Raw genomic sequence first — 17830 nt, forward strand, 5'->3', positions numbered from 1 at the left:
CTCCTCGCAGCAGCAGCAGCAGCAGCAACAACAGCAGCAGCAGCAGCTGGGGGGGGGGGTGTGCCCCACGCTGCACCCAGCCCTGCAGCCCCGGCTAGCGCAGCATCCAGTCACACCTTGGACTTAGGCCTGGCCGAAGGCCCAGCAGCTGTGACCCGAAGCTAAAGGCTGCCTGGGTTTGACTGACTTGTTGGGTTTACACAAAGTGAGCCAAATACAAATTTGACATGTGTGACTCCAAAGAAGAAAGGTCAAGAGGAGGCGGAGTGTGAAAGGGCGTGGGTCGATCAGTAGTGTAATCGCCAGGAGCGACACCCGGCCAGATGCTATCCTTTGTGTCTAGCCTGATCACATGGGCAGTAACTAACTTCTTTGGGTCTAAATAAGGTATTAAGGTCAGTAGTTCATATTTTGACCTTTTAAAAAGTAAAGGTGCTGCACGCCTTTAATCCCAGCACTCAGGAGGCAGCCTAAGTTCGAGGCCAGCCTGGTCTACAAAGTGAGTCGAGGACAGCCAGGGCTACAGAAAAACCAAGTTCTGTCTCGGAAAAACCAAAGAAGAAAAAGTAAGCTGGCCACGGTTACACGTGCATGTCATCTCAGCGCACAAGAAGCTGAGGCAGGAGGATTGCCACGAGTTCGAGGGCGAGAGTGTCTCATGAAGAAAAAAAATACTCTAAAAGTTTAGATCATTTGAGCCAAGACACCTAGCAGAAACTATCCAGTGAGCCCCCTAGAATCGCCTGCGCTGGTGGCGCGCATCTTTAATCTCAGCACCCGGGAAGCCCAGGCAGGTGGATCTCTGAGTTTGAGGCCAGCCTGGTCCACAGAGCAAGTTCCAGGACAGCCAAGGGCTACACAGAGAAACCCGGCCTCGGAAAACAAAAAAACAAATAAAGACAACAACAAAAAGGAACAAACCCTACGAACAGGTAGCCAGACCGTGGCTAAGCTGGGGACATGCGCATGCGCAGAGCGGCAGTTATGCCCCGGCTGTCAGGCTTTTACGCGTGCGCAGGAATTCCGGCGTGCTTTTCCTCCCCACCCCTCCGCCTCCGTCCAAGAAGCTTCCTTGTGCTCTACTCTGCGTGGTGTAGTCGAGCATTGACTTATACGCATGTGCAAGCCCTGAAGTTCCGCCTCCTCTACGCTAAAGCCATCGACTGGCTCCGCCCCCCCCCGCGGACTTTGTACGCATGCGCACACTAGCCACGCCTCCTCCGCTTCGGGAAGCGAATGCGCATGCGCAGATCCTCCAGCTCCGCCGCTAGGAGGCGCTCGGTGCCGCGCTAGTCCGCCAGGAGCCATCTTAAGCGTCTCGCAAAGGACGACGGGATTCGGGGGGCGGGGCTGGCAGGGCAGCATGGCGGCGCCCATGGAAGTGGCGGTGTGTACGGACTCCGCGGCGCAGCAATGGAGCTGTGTGGTGTGGGAGCTTCATTCGGGCGCCAACCTGCTCACCTATCGCGGCGGCCAAGCGGGGCCCAGGGGCCTGGCGCTGCTCAACGGCGAGTACCTGCTGGCGGCGCAGCAGGGCAAGAACTACATCTGCGCCTGGGAGCTGCAGCGCAAGGTGCGGAGCCTCATCATCCGCGGGTGCGGGGGGGTGCAGGCGGGAGGACTGGGGCGCGCCGGGATCTGGGCCGCGGTGACACCCCCCCCTCGGGGACTGATACGGGCGTACTGCGGCCCGGGAGCTCTTCCCCTCGGTGGTTGGCGCCAAAGCGCCTGGCGATTACTGCGCGCATGCTCAGATGAAGATCTGTGGCACATGAGCATTTACACACTTGTAGTCACAGGAGCGCTAATTTCGATGCATATGGGAAAATGGGGTCCATTAGAAGTCATGCTTTTGGACGGCATGAAAGATCAGATACCTTGGAGAGACACAGGAAGAGATAGGCTCTTGTTACCCTCGTAAAGGATCGCGGATCTTCACTGGCTGAGGCCTGCGGGTTTGGGGTTCTTATGTTTCTGGAACCCAGAGCTTCTTTCCTGTTGGGTAGGACCCCTCCTACCGAGCCCCATCCCCGCCCTTCACTGGAGGATTCTACGCAGAGGTCTGACCCTGAGCCATATCTCGAACCCCTCGCTGGACTGTCTGTGTACGCGACGTCCTTTCCCTTGCTTATACTTAACTTTTCTTAGCTTTTCCTTTCCCGCCATCTGATGCTCACATGACCTGCCTTGTATTCTGTGTCCCCCAGGACCAGCTCCAACAGAAAATTATGTGTCCTGGGCCTGTCACCTGCCTGACCACAGCACCCAACGGCCTGTATGTCCTGGCAGGGATCTCAGAGAGCATCTACCTGTGGGAGGTGAGGACAGTTTGTCACACATTTGTGTCATTTGGGAATGCAAGACAGTAAAACCGGTTGGTGTCCAGGTCTTGGGGAATCTTCCTCATGACTTCCGAGACCCAGAATGTGATTATGGCTGTAGGGTCCCAATTCATCGTGCCTGTGGTACGAGCAGCACAGTGGTTAGCCTCTTATCCGCACCTTCATGGGGAACCAAGAAAGAAGTTTAGCAAGGGGCAGGGCTCTAGCTGGCTTTCTTTTGACAAAACACTGACCAAAAGCAAAGCAGGGGAGGAAGGCGTTTGGCTTCCGCCCACAGCTTATATTGAGGGAAGTTGAGGCAGGAAGCTGGAGCTCAACAGCTAATCAGCTAACATCCTCAGTCTACAGCAAAGAGCAGTGCTCCTATGGTTAGGAACACTTGTTGCTCTTGCGCAGGACCTGGGTTTAGTTCCCAGCACCCACACAGTGTCTCACAACCATCCATAACTTCAGGAAGTTTGGCACCTGGTGCGTATACATACGTGTGTGTGTGTGTGTGCAGGCAAAACACTAATAAAAGAAATAACCTTAGTAAGCCAGGTGTAGTGGCGCACACCTTTAATTCCAGCACTTGGGAGGCAGAGGCAGGCGGATCAATGTGAGTTCGAGGCCAGCCTGGTCTACAGAGTGAGTCCAGGACAGCCAAGGCTACACAGAGAAACCCTGACTGGGAAAAACAAAAAAACTTAAAAAATAAAACTATCCCAAGCCCAACAGTAGCCAGCCCCCTTTGTCTCACAGTCAGTGACAAGAGGTGCCGGCACCCCCATCCTCACCCTCCTCCCCACAAAGAGCCTGAGGTCTGAGCCATCTACCTCCATGTAGAGACTAGTTAATAACCCTGGTGATGCATGCTCCCGGAGGAATGGGGGCTGTAGGCTGCTGTGTCCTGGCCTGGAGCCTATGTGGAGGGGTCAGCTGCACAGAGCTAAGGTTAGCCACGGGTCTGCGCCTCCTGCCTTCATCTTCATGCGAACCATCCCAGGACCACCACGTCATTCTTAGCTGAAGCTGGCTTGGCCGAAGGGATGCCCAGGCCAGGGTTTCACGGGCCCCAGGGGAAGGATCCACCTGGCTTGTGCTTCTGTGAGCCAAGGGTGAATCTGGGTCTTGGGTTTCAAGTGCCTGATGTGTTCGAGTGTCCATGCATCGCATGTGAGTGTGCACATGCGGGCAGCACAGAGTAACTTCATGGCATGTGAGTGTGCACATGTGAGCAGCACAGAGTAACTTCATGGCATGTGAGTGTGCACATGCGGGCGGCACAGAATAACTTCAGCTGCAGGCCCTTGCCCTCCATCTTGTGTGGGACATTATCCCACTCTGTAGGTGTCCAGGAATTCTCGGAGTGCCATACAGACCGTAGCGCCTGGCTGTGCGTCGGTTCTGGCGATTGGACCGCGGTCTCCACACTTGAGCGGCAAGTCCAGGAGCCACCTCCTTAGTCTTTGATGGATTTTGGTTTTTTTGGATTCGTTTGTTTTTCATCTCAGGGTCTCTCTGTGTAGTCCTGGCTGTCCTGGACTTGCTCTGTAGACCAGGCTGACCTCAAACTCACAGTGATCCACCTGCCTCTCCCTCCCGAGTGCTGGGATTATAGGTGTGCACCACCACGCCCGGCCCTGATATTGTATTTTGAGACAGAGTCTCTTGGCCTCTGGCTGGCCTTGAACTCATTCTGTAGCCTTAAATTCCAAATCCTACTGTCACTGCTTCCCCAGTGCTGGGATGGCAGTGCCTGGCTTCTGTGGTGCTGGGGCTGGGGCCCAGGGCTCTGTGCACACTGGGTGATTGCTGTCTCAGTCAGATACTGTAGTTTCAGCCTTTTAAAGCCATTTTTAAACATCTTGATTTTTTTTCCCCCTTTTGAGACAGGGTTTCTCTGTAGCCTTGGCTGTCCTGGAACTCACTCTGTAGACCAGGCTGGCCTCAAACTCACAGTGATCCACCTGCCTCTGCCTCCCAAGTGCTGGGATTAGAAACATATGCTACCACTGCCCTGCCTCTCTAAAACTGCCTTTTAAAGCAGTGTGTGTGTGTGTGTGTGTGTGTGTGTGTGTGTACGTACGTGCACGCGTGCGTGTGTGTTGTTTTGCCTGTATGTGTGTCCAGTGCCCTTTGGAGGTCCGAAAAGTAGAATCCTCTGCAGTTATAGATGGTTGTGAGCCTCCTTGTGGGTGCTGGGAATCAAGCCCGGGACCTCTGGAAACACAGCCAGCGCTTTAACCACTGAGCCGTCTCCTAGCCCCAGTGTGCTTTCCTGAGTAACCCAGCCCAGGGCTGGCAGCACCCACAGCTGGAGGGCACAGCTCAGTCATTAAGCAAGATGGCGCCCCAGAGGACAGCCCAATGGGGCAATTCCGCATTCGAAGTTCCCTCTTTTCTGGTGACTCTTGTCTGTTTGCACCCCAGCTCCTTGCTTGGTGCGGCCTCTTGCTGAGGGTCTGGGCCCTACCCCACCCACTGTTTCTAAGGATTTCCAAGCTGTGGCCACAGGTTCTTGGGCTCATGGCTGATGTGGGAGTTTCTCCTTTCTTTGGGGCGAGAGGCTCACAGGGGGCCTGCTGCTGGGTGGCACCCGGGAGCCTGTTGGGCCTCAGGTTCTGCTGACCGTGGTGACCCAGTCTCCTGAGGTGTTCATGTGGAAGTAGCCGTGTTCTCCTCCCCTGCCCTGAGTCAGCCCAGAAACCCAGCACCCTGTAGTGAGGATTCTAGGAATTTGGTTTCTTTTTTAAAAGGCAATTTTTTTTTTCCAGACAGGGTTTCTCTGTGTAGCCCTGGCTGTCCTGGACTTGCTTTGTAGACCAGACTGGCCTGGAACTCACAGCGATCGCCTGCCTCTGCCTCCCAAGTGCTCGGGATTAAAGGTGTGCGCCACCACGCCCGGCCAGTAATCTTGTTTGAATAATGTCTTTTCCTTTACTTCCAAGTGTAGGGGTGTGGGGCTGCTTTGAACTGACCATAGTGGCTGATTATGAATTGCCTCCTGCTCTGGTAGAGGGGTGGTTTTGCCAGGTGCAAATAGTTTCTGCAATTCTGTGATGTTAAAAGTTCTGGGAACTTTCCAGAGGGCGTATAAATACGAGGGCCCGGATAGGCAGGGTCGGTGGTTGTTAGTAGCCGAAGTCAAGAGAGATAAAGGAAAGCCAGCTGTGCTGGCGCACGCCTGTAATCCCAGCACTCGGGAGGCAGAGGCAGGTGGGTCTCTGTGAGTTCGAGGCCAGCCTGGTCTACAGAGCCAGTCCAGGACAGTCAGGGCTACACAGAGAGACCCTGTCTCGAAAAACCAAGCCAAAACAAAGAAAAACAAAAGGAAAGAGATTAAATTCAGGGATTTTCCTATTTCCTCTCTCCTCTCTATCCTTGTTTCTCTCCTTAAGAGGTAAAACCAGGAGTGGGGACCACAAAGCAGCAAAGACTGGCCACAGCACCCCAGCCTGGAGCCTCACCGCCTGGGGTGAGGGCTGTAGCCCTCCCTCTCCCCAGCACAGGCCGGGCCTCCGCACACTGTCCCTCCTGCACTCCTTAGTCCCCTCCCTGCTGTGGTCTGGAATGTATAGGCTCTCACTTTCCACACAGGCGCTCCAACTGTAGACTCCCTCCCCTGCTGCAGGGACCCTGTTGTCTACTGTTCCCTTCCAAATTCTGAGGCGTTCTCAGGTAGCTGAGGCTGACCTCACACTCAGGGCAGATGCGGTCACCCCTCAAGCAGTGGGAAGACACCCTCACTGTTGCCCTTCCGTTCCCTTGTGCTGAGGGGTGGGGGGCCTTACACATGCCAGCCCAGCAGGGGCGCTTCACCAGCCTTTCCAAGTGACTTCCAGGAGCTCCCCCCTCCCCCCCCCAACAGTTTGCCCTAGACATGACTTAGAGTCCCCTGGGGATTCGGAGGACCCAGGAAATTTGCCTCATCCTTTTCTGGAGACAGGGTAGAGTCACACTCCCATCAGCCATCGGGGCACAGCGAGGCCTGGCCAAGTGCTCAGTGATGAGGGCCTCAGGCTAACCCTGCTCCTCTCTGCCAGTGGCCCTAGAGCAGGTGGACAGGGCTCTTGTGGGGTGGCACAACCTATGTCAGCCCTGAATGGTGCCTGGCCCCTCACAGGTCTCCACTGGGAACCTCCTGGTCATCCTCAGCCGTCACTACCAGGACGTGTCCTGCCTGAAGTTCACAGGTGACGGCAGCCACTTTGTTTCTGGGGGCAAGGACTGCCTGGTGCTGGCTTGGAGCCTCTGCAGGTAGGACACGTGCCAGAAACACTCACAGAAAGAATATGCAGGCCTCAGGGCAGGAAAAGGCTAGGCTGGAGACTGTTGGGGTGTCCCACACTTGGGGGCTCAGGGAGGCAGGCCAGGGACTCTCCACACGGCCTCATTGCTACCCTGTACCTAGTGTGCTTCAGGCAGACCCATCCAGGATCCTCGCCCCAAGGCATGTCTGGTCCCACCACACACTCCCGATCACAGACCTGCACTGCGGCTTTGGGGGCCCCATGGCCCGGGTGGCCACTGCTTCGCTGGACCAGACCATGAAGGTAGCACCCCCAACCTGGACCCATGAATTCCTGGCAGCCACTAGATCTCAGTTGGAGAGAGAAAGGCTGGCCTCCCCCTTGGCCTGGCTGTCTGGGTTCCAGACATCCCATAATCCCTATGCCCGACCAAGGACACCCAGAGATGGACTGTCCAGCCTGTCTGCTGGAAATTCCCACTCGGCCACGCTGCAGTGGCTAGCCGCCCTTGAGTGTTGAGGCTGTTTGTTTTTAGCACAGTGCTACAGATGGAACCCCAGCCTCCTCTCTGCCCGCCCTGCCCTGAGTCCCTTCTAAGTTCTGTTTTGAGACAGGGATTGAGGACATGGCCACCTCACCCAGCCTTGGGGACTTACTCCCAGGTGGGGCGCCCATGCTTCTGTGGTGGGCTCAAAGGCTGGTGGCATGGGCAGGGTGGTGTCAGGGCCCTCAATCTTCCTGGCTCCCCGACTTGGCTGTGTGCCCGGATGTCTGTGGTGCCAGGCCTCCCATCCCTGCAGCTCTGGGCCATCTCCTCGGGAGACCTGCTGCTGTCTGTCTTGTTTGATGTGGGCATCACTTCGGTGACCATGGACCTGGCAGAGTACCATGTGTTCTGTGGAGGCAGCGATGGCTCCATCTTCCAGGTGGACTTGTGCAGCTGGGTGAGTGGCCACCAGGGGCCGAGGGACCACACAGCTCTGCCCCCTCCCCCATCCCAGACACTAAACACCTCTCCCACCCCACCCCTACCCCCGTCTCCACCCACAGCCCGGACTGAGGGAGCACAGCTTCCAGCCTGAGCAGAGCGCAGGGAAGGTCTTCAAAGGACACAGGTAGTCACTTCAGCCAGGTGGGGTCAGCATGGCTCAGCACCATACGTGGCACCCAGCCCCTGTCCTTTCCCAGGAACCAAGTGACGTGCCTGTCGGTGTCCACGGACGGCAGTGTGCTCCTCTCCGGCTCCCATGACGAGTCCGTGCGACTGTGGGACGTGAAAAGCAAGCAGTGCTTGCGCACAGTCACCCTCAAAGGCCCAGTGACTAACGCAGCCATCACACTAGCCCCACCAGGCATGCTGAACCCAGAGCTGAGGCCCAGCCTGCCCCTGCCTCACTTCAACAAGCACCTGCTGGGCGCTGAGCACGGAGACGAGGCCCAGGGTAGCGGCCTGCGCCTGCAGCTAGGCCTCCACCTGCAGGTAGGGTCCCCGGGGCCCTGCGTGGTGCCCCTCAGCCCCTGCTCCACAGCATGCCATACCCCAGCCCCTCCTGTGTGGTGCTCCACGCTTGGCCTCTGACTGAAGGCACACTGCGCCAGCCTCACCCTTAGGTGGCTTGCCGTATCGCTGTGACTGGGTGGCCAGGTCACTCGGTTCTTTAAGACCAGATGGGCAGCAGGAGCGGCCTACAGGCAAGATAAAGCGTTGGGCAGCCTGAGGTCAGAAGACACTGGCACCCAACCAGGGCATGGGAGAGCACCCCACAGGGCCCAGGGGTGTTGGGCCCTTTCACAGAAGGTGGCACACAGGCCGAGTGTCCAAGAAGCTGAAATGCACTGCCCCTGCAGTCCCACCATGTCTCCTGTTGGACCTGGGCACTGGCCGGGTCTACCCTTTGCCCTGCAGCCTTGGCCTGGCTGTCACAGGTCCCCACCTCTGAGGACCTGTGGTGGAGGCTGGCTCCTCTGAGGGTGGGACACAGTGGTGCGACCACCCTACTTTGCAGGGAGCTGAGCAGAGCTACCTGGAGCGTCTGGAGCAGCTGCAAGCAGTGCTGTCCGGCTATCTGGATAAGGTGGGCGGGGCTAGTCCTTGGTGGGCGGGGTCTGGGCGGGCGGGCGGGGTCTGGGCGGGCGGGCGGGAACAGCCCCACCCACATGCCCCTCTCACCGCAGAACATGCTAGGCAACCAGATGCTGCCAGCACGGGTTTGGGAGCTGGAAGAGGAGGTGCGCAACCTGCGCAAGATCAACCGCGACCTCTTCGACTTCTCTACGCGAATCATCACGCGGCCCTCTAAGTGATGCGCGCGGGGCGGCTGCCACACACTTACCACGACCTGTGATCTGTTGTTTTTAACAAAGGATGGACAAAGAATCTTATGCCTCCGCTGTTCTGTCTCTGACTGGGCTGGTCAGGGTTGGGAGGCCTCAGGCCTGGGGACCATGGAGGTGGAGTGACTGAGGGGCTGACAGTGCAGAGTTCTCACTCACAGGGGCCAGCCAGGCAGCGACCAGTCAGTCCTGCATCGGCGTCCAAAGCTCTGTCCTGGGGCTGCTGCCAACCGTAGCCTGGAGTCCAGCCCAAATACCAATAGACCCTTCCAGAAATCCGCCTTCGACTGACAGCCATGCCTAACGAGCCAGAAAATCCGTGTGATTTAGCAGAGCTGTTGCCACCGCAGCTCAGGAGGGTGCCAATACTGACCTCACACCGGAACCTCAGGACGTCCACTTATGGGCACCACTTGGTGGCAAGATGGGACCATACCCTGAGGAACCACAGCCTCTGCCTAGACGTTCCTCCATTTCCCCACTGGCTCATCACATTCTTGGCCCAGACACCCCGACCCTTCCCTCCACCCCCTGGCCTGTTCAGATGCTCCTGTTCCCTGGGGGAGGTTTGGAGAAGAGGCGTGTTTGGACTTCAGAGCCATGGGTCCCCAGCACCCAACCAGCTGCCTCTGGGGGTGAGGGTGAGCTCACAGGGTCTCCTTCTTGGGGTGTTGATTATGCCTTGGATTCTGGCTGGGGACAGTGGCAGATGTGGGGTGGAGCCAGCCTTTGCCGCCCAGATGCCATGTGCAGGTTGATCTTCTGTGGCTGGACCGAGGCATCCAGGCCAGGCCCTCACTAGCCCAGGCTGGCCTGGGGCTCCGTGCAGGCCTTGGGTGGATCATCCCCCTCCCCCATGCTGCCAGGAGCAGCTATAGTTAGCAGGCTAGGTGAGGGCCAGCTGCAAGAAGGTGGTGTTCCAAGTGAAGCAGCCTGGGCCAACCCCCCACAGACGTCCTCAGGTGACAGGAGACCACCAGAGCCCCAGTGCCCACGGGAGGGAAGTGGATGCGACACAGTGCAGCCATAAAGTATGTGGGGACCTTGTGCACGAGTCTGTGATGGGAAATGACCCGAACAGGACTCGGGGGGGATACGTTCATACTTGTGAGGCGTACCCCACCTCCAAAAGGAGACTCTCATGCATCTCATGTCAACTCAGCTGGAGTGGAGGGTCCCCTGCTGTTCTCTTAGGAGTGGGAGTGAGTCTTGACAAGCCTGTCTCATGTTCACCTGACGGGATAGAACCCACCCAGAGGTGGTTGGTGACTGACTAAAAGCGCCATATGGAGGAAGGGCAGATTTCAGGGACATTAGCCCCACCAAGGGCATCTATCTAGTGGCATCTCAGCCTTCAGGAGAGTGCCCTGAGGATCTCTGTGAAGTGCCATGGTCACCATGGCAACCGGGGGTGGGGGCTAACCCTGGAGGACCCCCCTAGCCGGATGTGCCTTGGAGCCCTGGCCAGGTGCCTAGACAGTCTGCCATGCTCAGCCAAGCCGGCTCACAGCGCAGTCCATCTTGCCGGCATTTTTTATTTGCTTGATGGATGTTCTTTAATGCCGGCTCTGCAAGGAGAGCGAGGTTTTGGAGGGACGGAGGGGGCGGGGCAGTGTCGGTTCATTCATCAGTGAGTGTTCCCTGCAGGCGCGCTGCTCTGCAGGATCTTGGGGGAATGCCATGCGTTCGCTGGCCCCTGATTGTACGGACAGACGGCAGAGTTCCCAGCAGGGCTCCCAGCTGGGGAAGCCTTTGATCCCTGATCCTACTGGGTCACACTCAGGGGATGACAACTGCACCCAGAGTCAGTTGAGTGGGGGTGGGGGGAGGGGACCAGGACATCTGGGAGCTACAGAAGACTCGGGAGTGGTGATGGAAGGAAGTGTGAGCAACTGCCCAAAGAATTACAGAGTGCCTACTGTGTGCAGTCCCCAAGACGCAGGACTCCCGGAACTGAGGAGTCACCGGGAAGGCGGGGGGCGGGAATGTGCTGAGCTCTGAGTGGCAATGGTTTCCACAGCAAGGCCCTTGACACTGGGGTTTGAAGGGTAAAAAGCTCCCCGTGCTTAGTCCAGACTGCTTCTCCAGAGAACTTGATTTTGGTTCCTAGCACCAGGCTGAGTGGCTCATAGCCGTCGTCCCTGAGAGCGCCGTTCCCACCTGCGTGGACCCCTCCCCCACCACACACGCCAATTTAACCGGGAGGCAGAGGCAGGTGAGCTCTGTGAGTTCAAGGTCAGCCTGGTCTAAAAATGGAGTTCCAGACCAGACAGGACTATTGTAATGAAGCCCTGTCCCAAAAGAATACCGCTACTATTAATAATAATAAATATATGTGTTTTTTTCCGAGACAGGGTTTCTGTGGTTAGTCTTGGTTGTCCTGGGCTCCCTAGCCACTACACCTGGCTAATAATAAATATTTTAAAAGAGAACTAATGCCAACAAGATGGCTCAGTGGATAAAGACGCACTTGCTGCCAACTCTGATGACCCCATTTTTGATGCCCAAGGCAGGCCCACAGGGTGCAGAGACCAGATCCCCAAAAACTGTCTTCACGTGGACTGTGGAGTACAAAAGGCATAAACTTTTTTTTTTTTTTTTTTTTTTTTGGCCTGAATTTGTGATTCAAGATCGTTTTCAAGGCTGAAGGATAGGTTTCCACCAGATGTGCCTGCCTCAGTTTCTCCCTGGCTGGCACCAAAGACTGCTCTGGGAGCTGCTGTCTGGGCGGTGGAAGGCATCACCCAACCGTGCCCTGCGTGCCACAGCAAACCCGGGCAGCAGCCCAGCTCCTCCTTCAGCGGACGCCTGCGCCCCGGGACCCGGGAGAGAGGGACCAGAGCAGCACTGGCCGGGGTGTCCCCTCTTTCCCCTCCCACAGTAGCAACTTCCTTAGGGATGGAGTGTGTGCTGATGCTGTGGCTCGGCCTGGCGCTGGGGTCCCGGGGGGTCCGTAGTCACCCTCAGCCCTGCGGAGTTCCCACGCGCAGTGGGGGCACCGTGCGCCTGGCTGCGCTCCTGCCCCGCGCCCCTGCCGCCCGCGCCCGCGTCCTGGCTACCCTAGCCACTCCTGCGCCTCGGCTGCCCAACAACCTGAGTCTGGAACTGGTGGCCGTCGCGTCCCCCGCCCGGGACCCCGCTTCGCTGACCCGAGGTCTGTGTCAAGTCCTGGCACCGCCGGGCGTGGTGGCCTCCGTAGCTTTCCCCGAGGCGCGGCCCGAGCTGCGGCTGCTGCAGTTCCTGTCAGCCGCCACGGAGACCCCGGTGCTGAGTGTCCTGCGGAGGGAGGCACGCGCGCCCCTCGGAGCCCCGGTATGAGGGGGAGTCCTGGGGTGCGGGGATGGGAAGCAACGGACCCCACAATTCTCTAACCAGGGGATTGAGAGGACCCCTGTCCCTGCTCTCAAGATGCCTCCAGCGTGCCTTAGCTAGGACAGTGTGCCTCTCTCCTCTCCCTGGGATTGGACAGTGTGGGGATTCCTTCTAGAAGGCCACCTTCCCCTCCCTAAAGACAACCGTAAAATCGGTAAAAGCAACTCGCTACCCAAAGCTCTGTGGTGGCTTCCAGGCCCTGGGCAGTGCAGGACATCCTCACCTCTGCATGTCCTGTCCTCAATATATCTTTTTTTTTTCTTCTTCTTCTTCTTTTTAATTTGATGTTTTGTTGTTGTTGGTTTTTTTTTTTTTTTTTTTTTTTTTGGTTTTTCGAGACAGGGTTTCTCTGTGTAACCTTGGCTGTCCTGGACTCACTTTGTAGACCAGGCTGGCCTCGAACTCACAGCGATCCGCCTGCCTCTGCCTCCTGAGTGCTGGGATAAAAGGCGTGCGCCACCACGCCCGGCTCCCTAATTTTATGTTTTAAGACAGTTTCTCAGTTCAGGCTAGCCCTGAACTCACAGAGCTCCACCTGCCTCTTCCTTCCTAGTGATGGGATGAAAGGTGTGAGCCATTTACACCTGATTGGGTTGTTTCTTGGTGCAAGGCTCTCCCTGGATAATCGTGGCAAGGTCTACATAGAAAAGAGCCAAAGGAGCTGGGTTTTGAGGGATGTATAGGAGTTGGTTCACATAGGGAGACATAGAACCTTAACTGGTAAAATGCAAAGAAAATAAAACAAGTGAGAGCTGCGCTCAAGGTTCCTACTTGTCCCGCAAGCCTAAGACCAGCACTGCATAAACTGCAAGTCGCTGTACATGTCTGTCACCCCAGTGTTCTGGGGGTAGAGGCGAAAGGGTCATAAGTTCAAGGTTGCCCAGCCTGAGCTACATAAACACACACACATGTGCGCTCCCTCTCTCAAAAAAAAAGAAAGAAAGAAAGAAAGAAAAAGAGTGTATTGGGGAACCACCGAAGGGTTTAGAATGCAGGGAGCTGACCTGCAGGGTGGAGTGGATGGTACTGTGGGTACAGTCCTGACTGGAACCACCTCTCCCCAGACCCCGTTCCATCTGCAGCTGGACTGGGCTAGCCCCCTGGAGACCATACTGGATGTGCTGGTGTCCCTGTTACAGGCACATGCGTGGGAGGACGTTGCTCTAGTACTCTGCCGCGTCCGGGACCCTGGTGGCCTCGTGACACTCTGGACTAGCCGGGCTGGCCAGGCCCCGAAGTTTGTGCTGGACCTGAGCCGGCTGGACAGCGGGAATGCCGCCCTCCGGGCAGCACTGGCCCTGCTGGGGGCTCTGGAGGGAGGGGAGAGCCCAGTGCCCGCAGCAGTCCTCCTGGGATGCAGCACTGCCCGAGCACAGGAGGTCCTGCAGGCTGCACCACCGGGGCCCCAGTGGCTGCTGGGCACACCATTGCCAGCCGAGGCACTGCCCACAGCTGGCCTGCCACCTGGGGTGCTGGCGCTGGGAGAAACCAAGCAACCCTCACTGGAAGCCGCCATTCACGACATGGTGGAGCTTGTGGCTCGGGCACTCAGTAGTATGGCCCTGGTGTACCCAGAGCATGCCCTGCTTTCAGCTGCGGTCAACTGCGAGGCCGGGAAAGCTGGCCAATCTGAGTCATCGGGGCGTACCTTGGCTCGGTGAGTAGGGTCCAGCTTAGGGGAAGGCACTGTCCTCTGTGTGTCTGACATGAAATCTGTGGGGTGGGCGCCCCAGTAAGAATAGAACCAAGCTGTAGTACTCAGGAGGCAGAGGCAGGCAGACCTCTGTGGGTTCGAGGCCAGCCTGGTCTACAAAGCAAGTCCAAGACAGCCAAGGCTACACAGAGAAACCCTGTCTCAGAAAAGAAAAACAAAACAAAACCAGAACAGAACCAAGATGTTTCTCCACTCCCAAGACTAGATCTTCCCTGGGTTGCAGGCAGGTGTTTGTTGAGAGGCAGGTCTCTCAGAGTCCAGACAGTTCTTTTTTTTTTTTTTTTTTTTTTGGTTTTTGGAGACAGGGTTTCTCTGTGTAGCCTTGGCTGTCCTAGACTCACTTTGTAGACCAGGCTGGCCTCGAACTCACAGCGATCCACCTGCCTCTGTCTCCTGAGTGCTGGGGACTAAAGGTGTGCACCACCACGCTCGGCTCAACAGTTCTTATTTTTTATATTCCACAGGTTTCTGGGCAACACCTCCTTCCAGGGCCGCACGGGGGCCGTGTCGGTGACGGGCTCCTCTCAGGTGCATGTATCTCGGCATTTTAAGGTGTGGAGCCTGCGTAGGGACCCGCTGGGTGCCCCAGCCTGGGCAACAGTGGGCAGCTGGCAGGATGGACGGCTGGACTTCCAGCCAGGGGCGGCTGCTGTCCGGGTCTTATCTCCATCTGGCGCCCAGGCCCGGCGGAAGCTTCGAGTGGTAACTCTAGTGGAACATCCGTTTGTGTTCACCAGGGAATCTGATGAAGATGGACAGTGCCCGGCTGGGCAGCTGTGCCTAGACCCAGGCACCAATGATTCTGCCAGGCTGGATGCGCTGTTCGCAGGCCTGGCCAACGGCTCGGTGCCCCGCACATTGCGAAGATGCTGTTATGGCTACTGTATTGACCTGCTGGAGCGGCTAGCTGAGGACCTGGCCTTCGACTTTGAGCTCTATATTGTGGGCGATGGCAAGTACGGAGCCCTGCGTGACGGCCGCTGGACAGGCCTGGTAGGCGACCTGCTGGCTGGCCGGGCACACATGGCCGTGACCAGCTTTAGTATCAACTCAGCTCGCTCCCAGGTGGTGGATTTCACCAGCCCTTTCTTCTCCACCAGCCTGGGCATCATGGTGCGCACACGGGATACGGCCTCACCCATCGGGGCTTTCATGTGGCCCCTGCACTGGTCCATGTGGGTGGGTGTCTTTGCTGCCCTGCACCTCACAGCACTCTTCCTCACCCTGTACGAATGGCGAAGCCCTTACGGGCTCACACCACGTGGCCGCAATCGCAGCACCGTCTTCTCCTACTCCTCGGCACTCAACCTCTGCTACGCCATCCTCTTTGGACGCATTGTCTCCAGCAAGACACCCAAGTGTCCTACCGGGCGCTTCCTCATGAACCTCTGGGCAATCTTCTGCCTGTTGGTGCTGTCCAGCTACACGGCCAACCTGGCTGCTGTCATGGTTGGGGACAAGACCTTTGAGGAGCTGTCTGGGATCCACGACCCCAAGGTGGGGGCCAGGAAAGTGAAGAGGCTTAGGGTGGTGGTCAGGGTCGGGGAGGGACGCAACTGCTTCCTGCCTTCTCTGGTCTCTAAATTAATTGTGGTGCTGGGAATGGAAGCCAGGGCCTTATGCGTGCTGGGCAGGGACTCCAGCCCCGAGCCACGCCCTTAGCACCTCCCCGAGGAATCCTAGGCACAGGAAGACTTTTTGCCATGCCCCCAGCACCAATATGACCACACCCCCATTCCCAGACCCTCCCAACTCACTCTGTTAGTGGAGGCTAGGATCTGCCTGCCCCTGTTTCCCACTGCAGGGATGACAGGCATGCTGAAACAATCTGGATTTATTTTCACCTTCCATGATTTGGGAGTTCATGGTATTTCTCCCAGCACCTCCCTTTTTGGCATCTATTTGGTCGGGGTCCTATTGATCCCCCCACCCAGCCTTGTGCCGCTTTGCAACTGGGTGCTGCCTAATGCTCTGGCCACCATAGTGGCTGATGGTGGAGGCCAGGTGAGGACCGGCGTGTGGCGGCGTTTCTGGGGTTCCCAAAGTGGAGCGTTTGCGAGGGCACCGACTCTGAGCTCAGTGCGAGGTCCCCTCGCGTGGCCGTGGTTGCGCGGATCGTGGTGGGGACGCAGGCTGCCCGCTGAGCACTCTCCTCCGCCTCTGCAGCTGCACCACCCTTCCCAGGGCTTCCGCTTCGGCACCGTGTGGGAGAGCAGCGCCGAGGCCTACATCAAGGCGAGCTTCCCCGAGATGCACGCACACATGCGGCGCCACAGCGCACCCACCACGCCACACGGAGTAGCCATGCTCACGTGAGTCTGCGGGGTAGGTACCCCGTGGCCTTCGGAGGGCCGCCTACCGCTCAGACCCTGCTGACCTTGCCTGGTGGTCCCGCTCCACAGGAGCGACCCGCCCAAGCTCAATGCCTTCATCATGGACAAGTCCCTGCTGGATTATGAGGTGTCCATCGACGCGGACTGCAAGTTGCTCACCGTGGGCAAGCCCTTTGCTATCGAGGGTGAGTGCGTATGTGGTGGTGGTGGTGGGGCCCTGGGGATCCTAGCCCTACATAGGTGCGCGCAGCTCTAGTGGAGCCATCTCGATCTCTGCAGGCTACGGTATAGGGCTGCCCCAGAACTCGCCGCTCACCTCCAACCTGTCGGAGTTCATCAGTCGGTACAAGTCTTCCGGCTTCATTGATCTGCTCCATGACAAGTGGTACAAGATGGTTCCTTGCGGGAAGCGGGTGTTCGCCGTGACGGAGGTGCGCGGGCGCCCGAGACACGGGGGTGGGGGTGGGGCAGCCTGGCTCCGTTTGAATGCACTCCAGCTCACCCTGTGCGACCCCGGTATGCCTAGCTGCCCTGCCCCGGGAGTCTACATCCTGACGCTGGGGGAGGGGGGGGGGACCTTGCCCGCAGACGCTGCAGATGGGGGTCTACCACTTCTCGGGGTTGTTCGTGCTGCTGTGCCTCGGGCTGGGCAGCGCGGTTCTCAGCTCGCTCGGTGAGCATGTCTTCTACCGCCTGGTGCTGCCGCGCATCCGCAGGGGCAATAAGCTGCAGTACTGGCTTCACACCAGCCAGGTGAGGAGGCGGGGACACGGTGGGGCGGGCCAGACGGGCACCCCGGCGCCCACCGAAAGGCCTGTCTGTCCCCCTAGAAGATCCACCGAGCCCTCAACACCGGGCCGCCCGAGGAGCAAAAGGAGAGGGCGGAACAGGAGGGCAGGTGAGCTCAGGGCCGGAGGGTCGCAGGCCAGCGGGCTGGGGGAGAGGCTGGGCGCACTGCCTCCGCTTTCTGGGTCCCAGGGGCCCTGAGGAGCAGCTACGTGCGGCCGAGGGTGCGGGCCGCTGGAGGCGGGTGCGCCGGGCAGTGGAACGGGAGCGGCGCGTGCGTTTCCTGCTAGAACCCGGGGAGGCCAGCGAGGACCGCCCGTGGCTCTGCTCGAACGGGCCGGGGCCACAAGCGGAGCTGCGGGAGCTGGAGCTGCGCATCGAGGCCGCGCGGGAGCGCCTGCGCAGTGCGCTGCTGAGGCGCGGGGAGCTGCGGGCCCGGCTGGGCGACGGCGCCAGGCTCAGGCCACTGCGGCTGCTGCAGGCACCGCCCGCAGAGAGCTGAGGCACTACACGGCCGCACTGTCCACGACAGTTTATTCTATATACAAACACGACTCTGTACACTGCAATTAAATAGCGTGGAACTTGCGCCCCGCGTCCTGAGCCGCCACCTGCGAGTCCGGGCCCGCGCGCTCGGCCCCGTGCGGGCGCCGTGTGGAAGGCACTGGGGAGCACCAGGCGACCGGTGGCCTCACGCCCATCGCCGCCCTGTCCTGG

General features: G+C 58.4%; 2 protein-coding genes across 2 annotated transcripts; both read left to right on the forward strand.

The window, feature by feature from the left end:
• Positions 1 to 1345: 1345 nt before the first annotated feature.
• Positions 1346 to 8956, forward strand: Wdr18 (WD repeat domain 18). The gene is made up of 9 exons (XM_051139744.1): positions 1346 to 1573; positions 2208 to 2318; positions 6448 to 6581; positions 6736 to 6877; positions 7375 to 7518; positions 7625 to 7689; positions 7763 to 8054; positions 8581 to 8649; positions 8750 to 8956. The coding sequence occupies exons 1-9, from the start codon at positions 1364 to 1366 to the stop codon at positions 8876 to 8878; spliced, it is 1296 nt and encodes a 431-aa protein (XP_050995701.1). The 5' UTR covers positions 1346 to 1363; the 3' UTR covers positions 8879 to 8956.
• Positions 8957 to 11788: 2832 nt separating this feature from the next.
• On the forward strand, positions 11789 to 17791 carry Grin3b (glutamate ionotropic receptor NMDA type subunit 3B). The gene is made up of 9 exons (XM_051172903.1): positions 11789 to 12220; positions 13345 to 13937; positions 14459 to 15491; positions 16161 to 16306; positions 16397 to 16512; positions 16607 to 16758; positions 16916 to 17080; positions 17158 to 17225; positions 17306 to 17791. Exons 1-9 carry the CDS (start codon positions 11807 to 11809, stop codon positions 17613 to 17615), a joined length of 2997 nt encoding a protein of 998 aa, XP_051028860.1. The 5' UTR covers positions 11789 to 11806; the 3' UTR covers positions 17616 to 17791.
• Positions 17792 to 17830: the final 39 nt, after the last annotated feature.

This window comes from Acomys russatus, chromosome 31 (genome assembly GCF_903995435.1).
Source record: "Acomys russatus chromosome 31, mAcoRus1.1, whole genome shotgun sequence".
Lineage (NCBI taxonomy): Eukaryota > Metazoa > Chordata > Mammalia > Rodentia > Muridae > Acomys > Acomys russatus.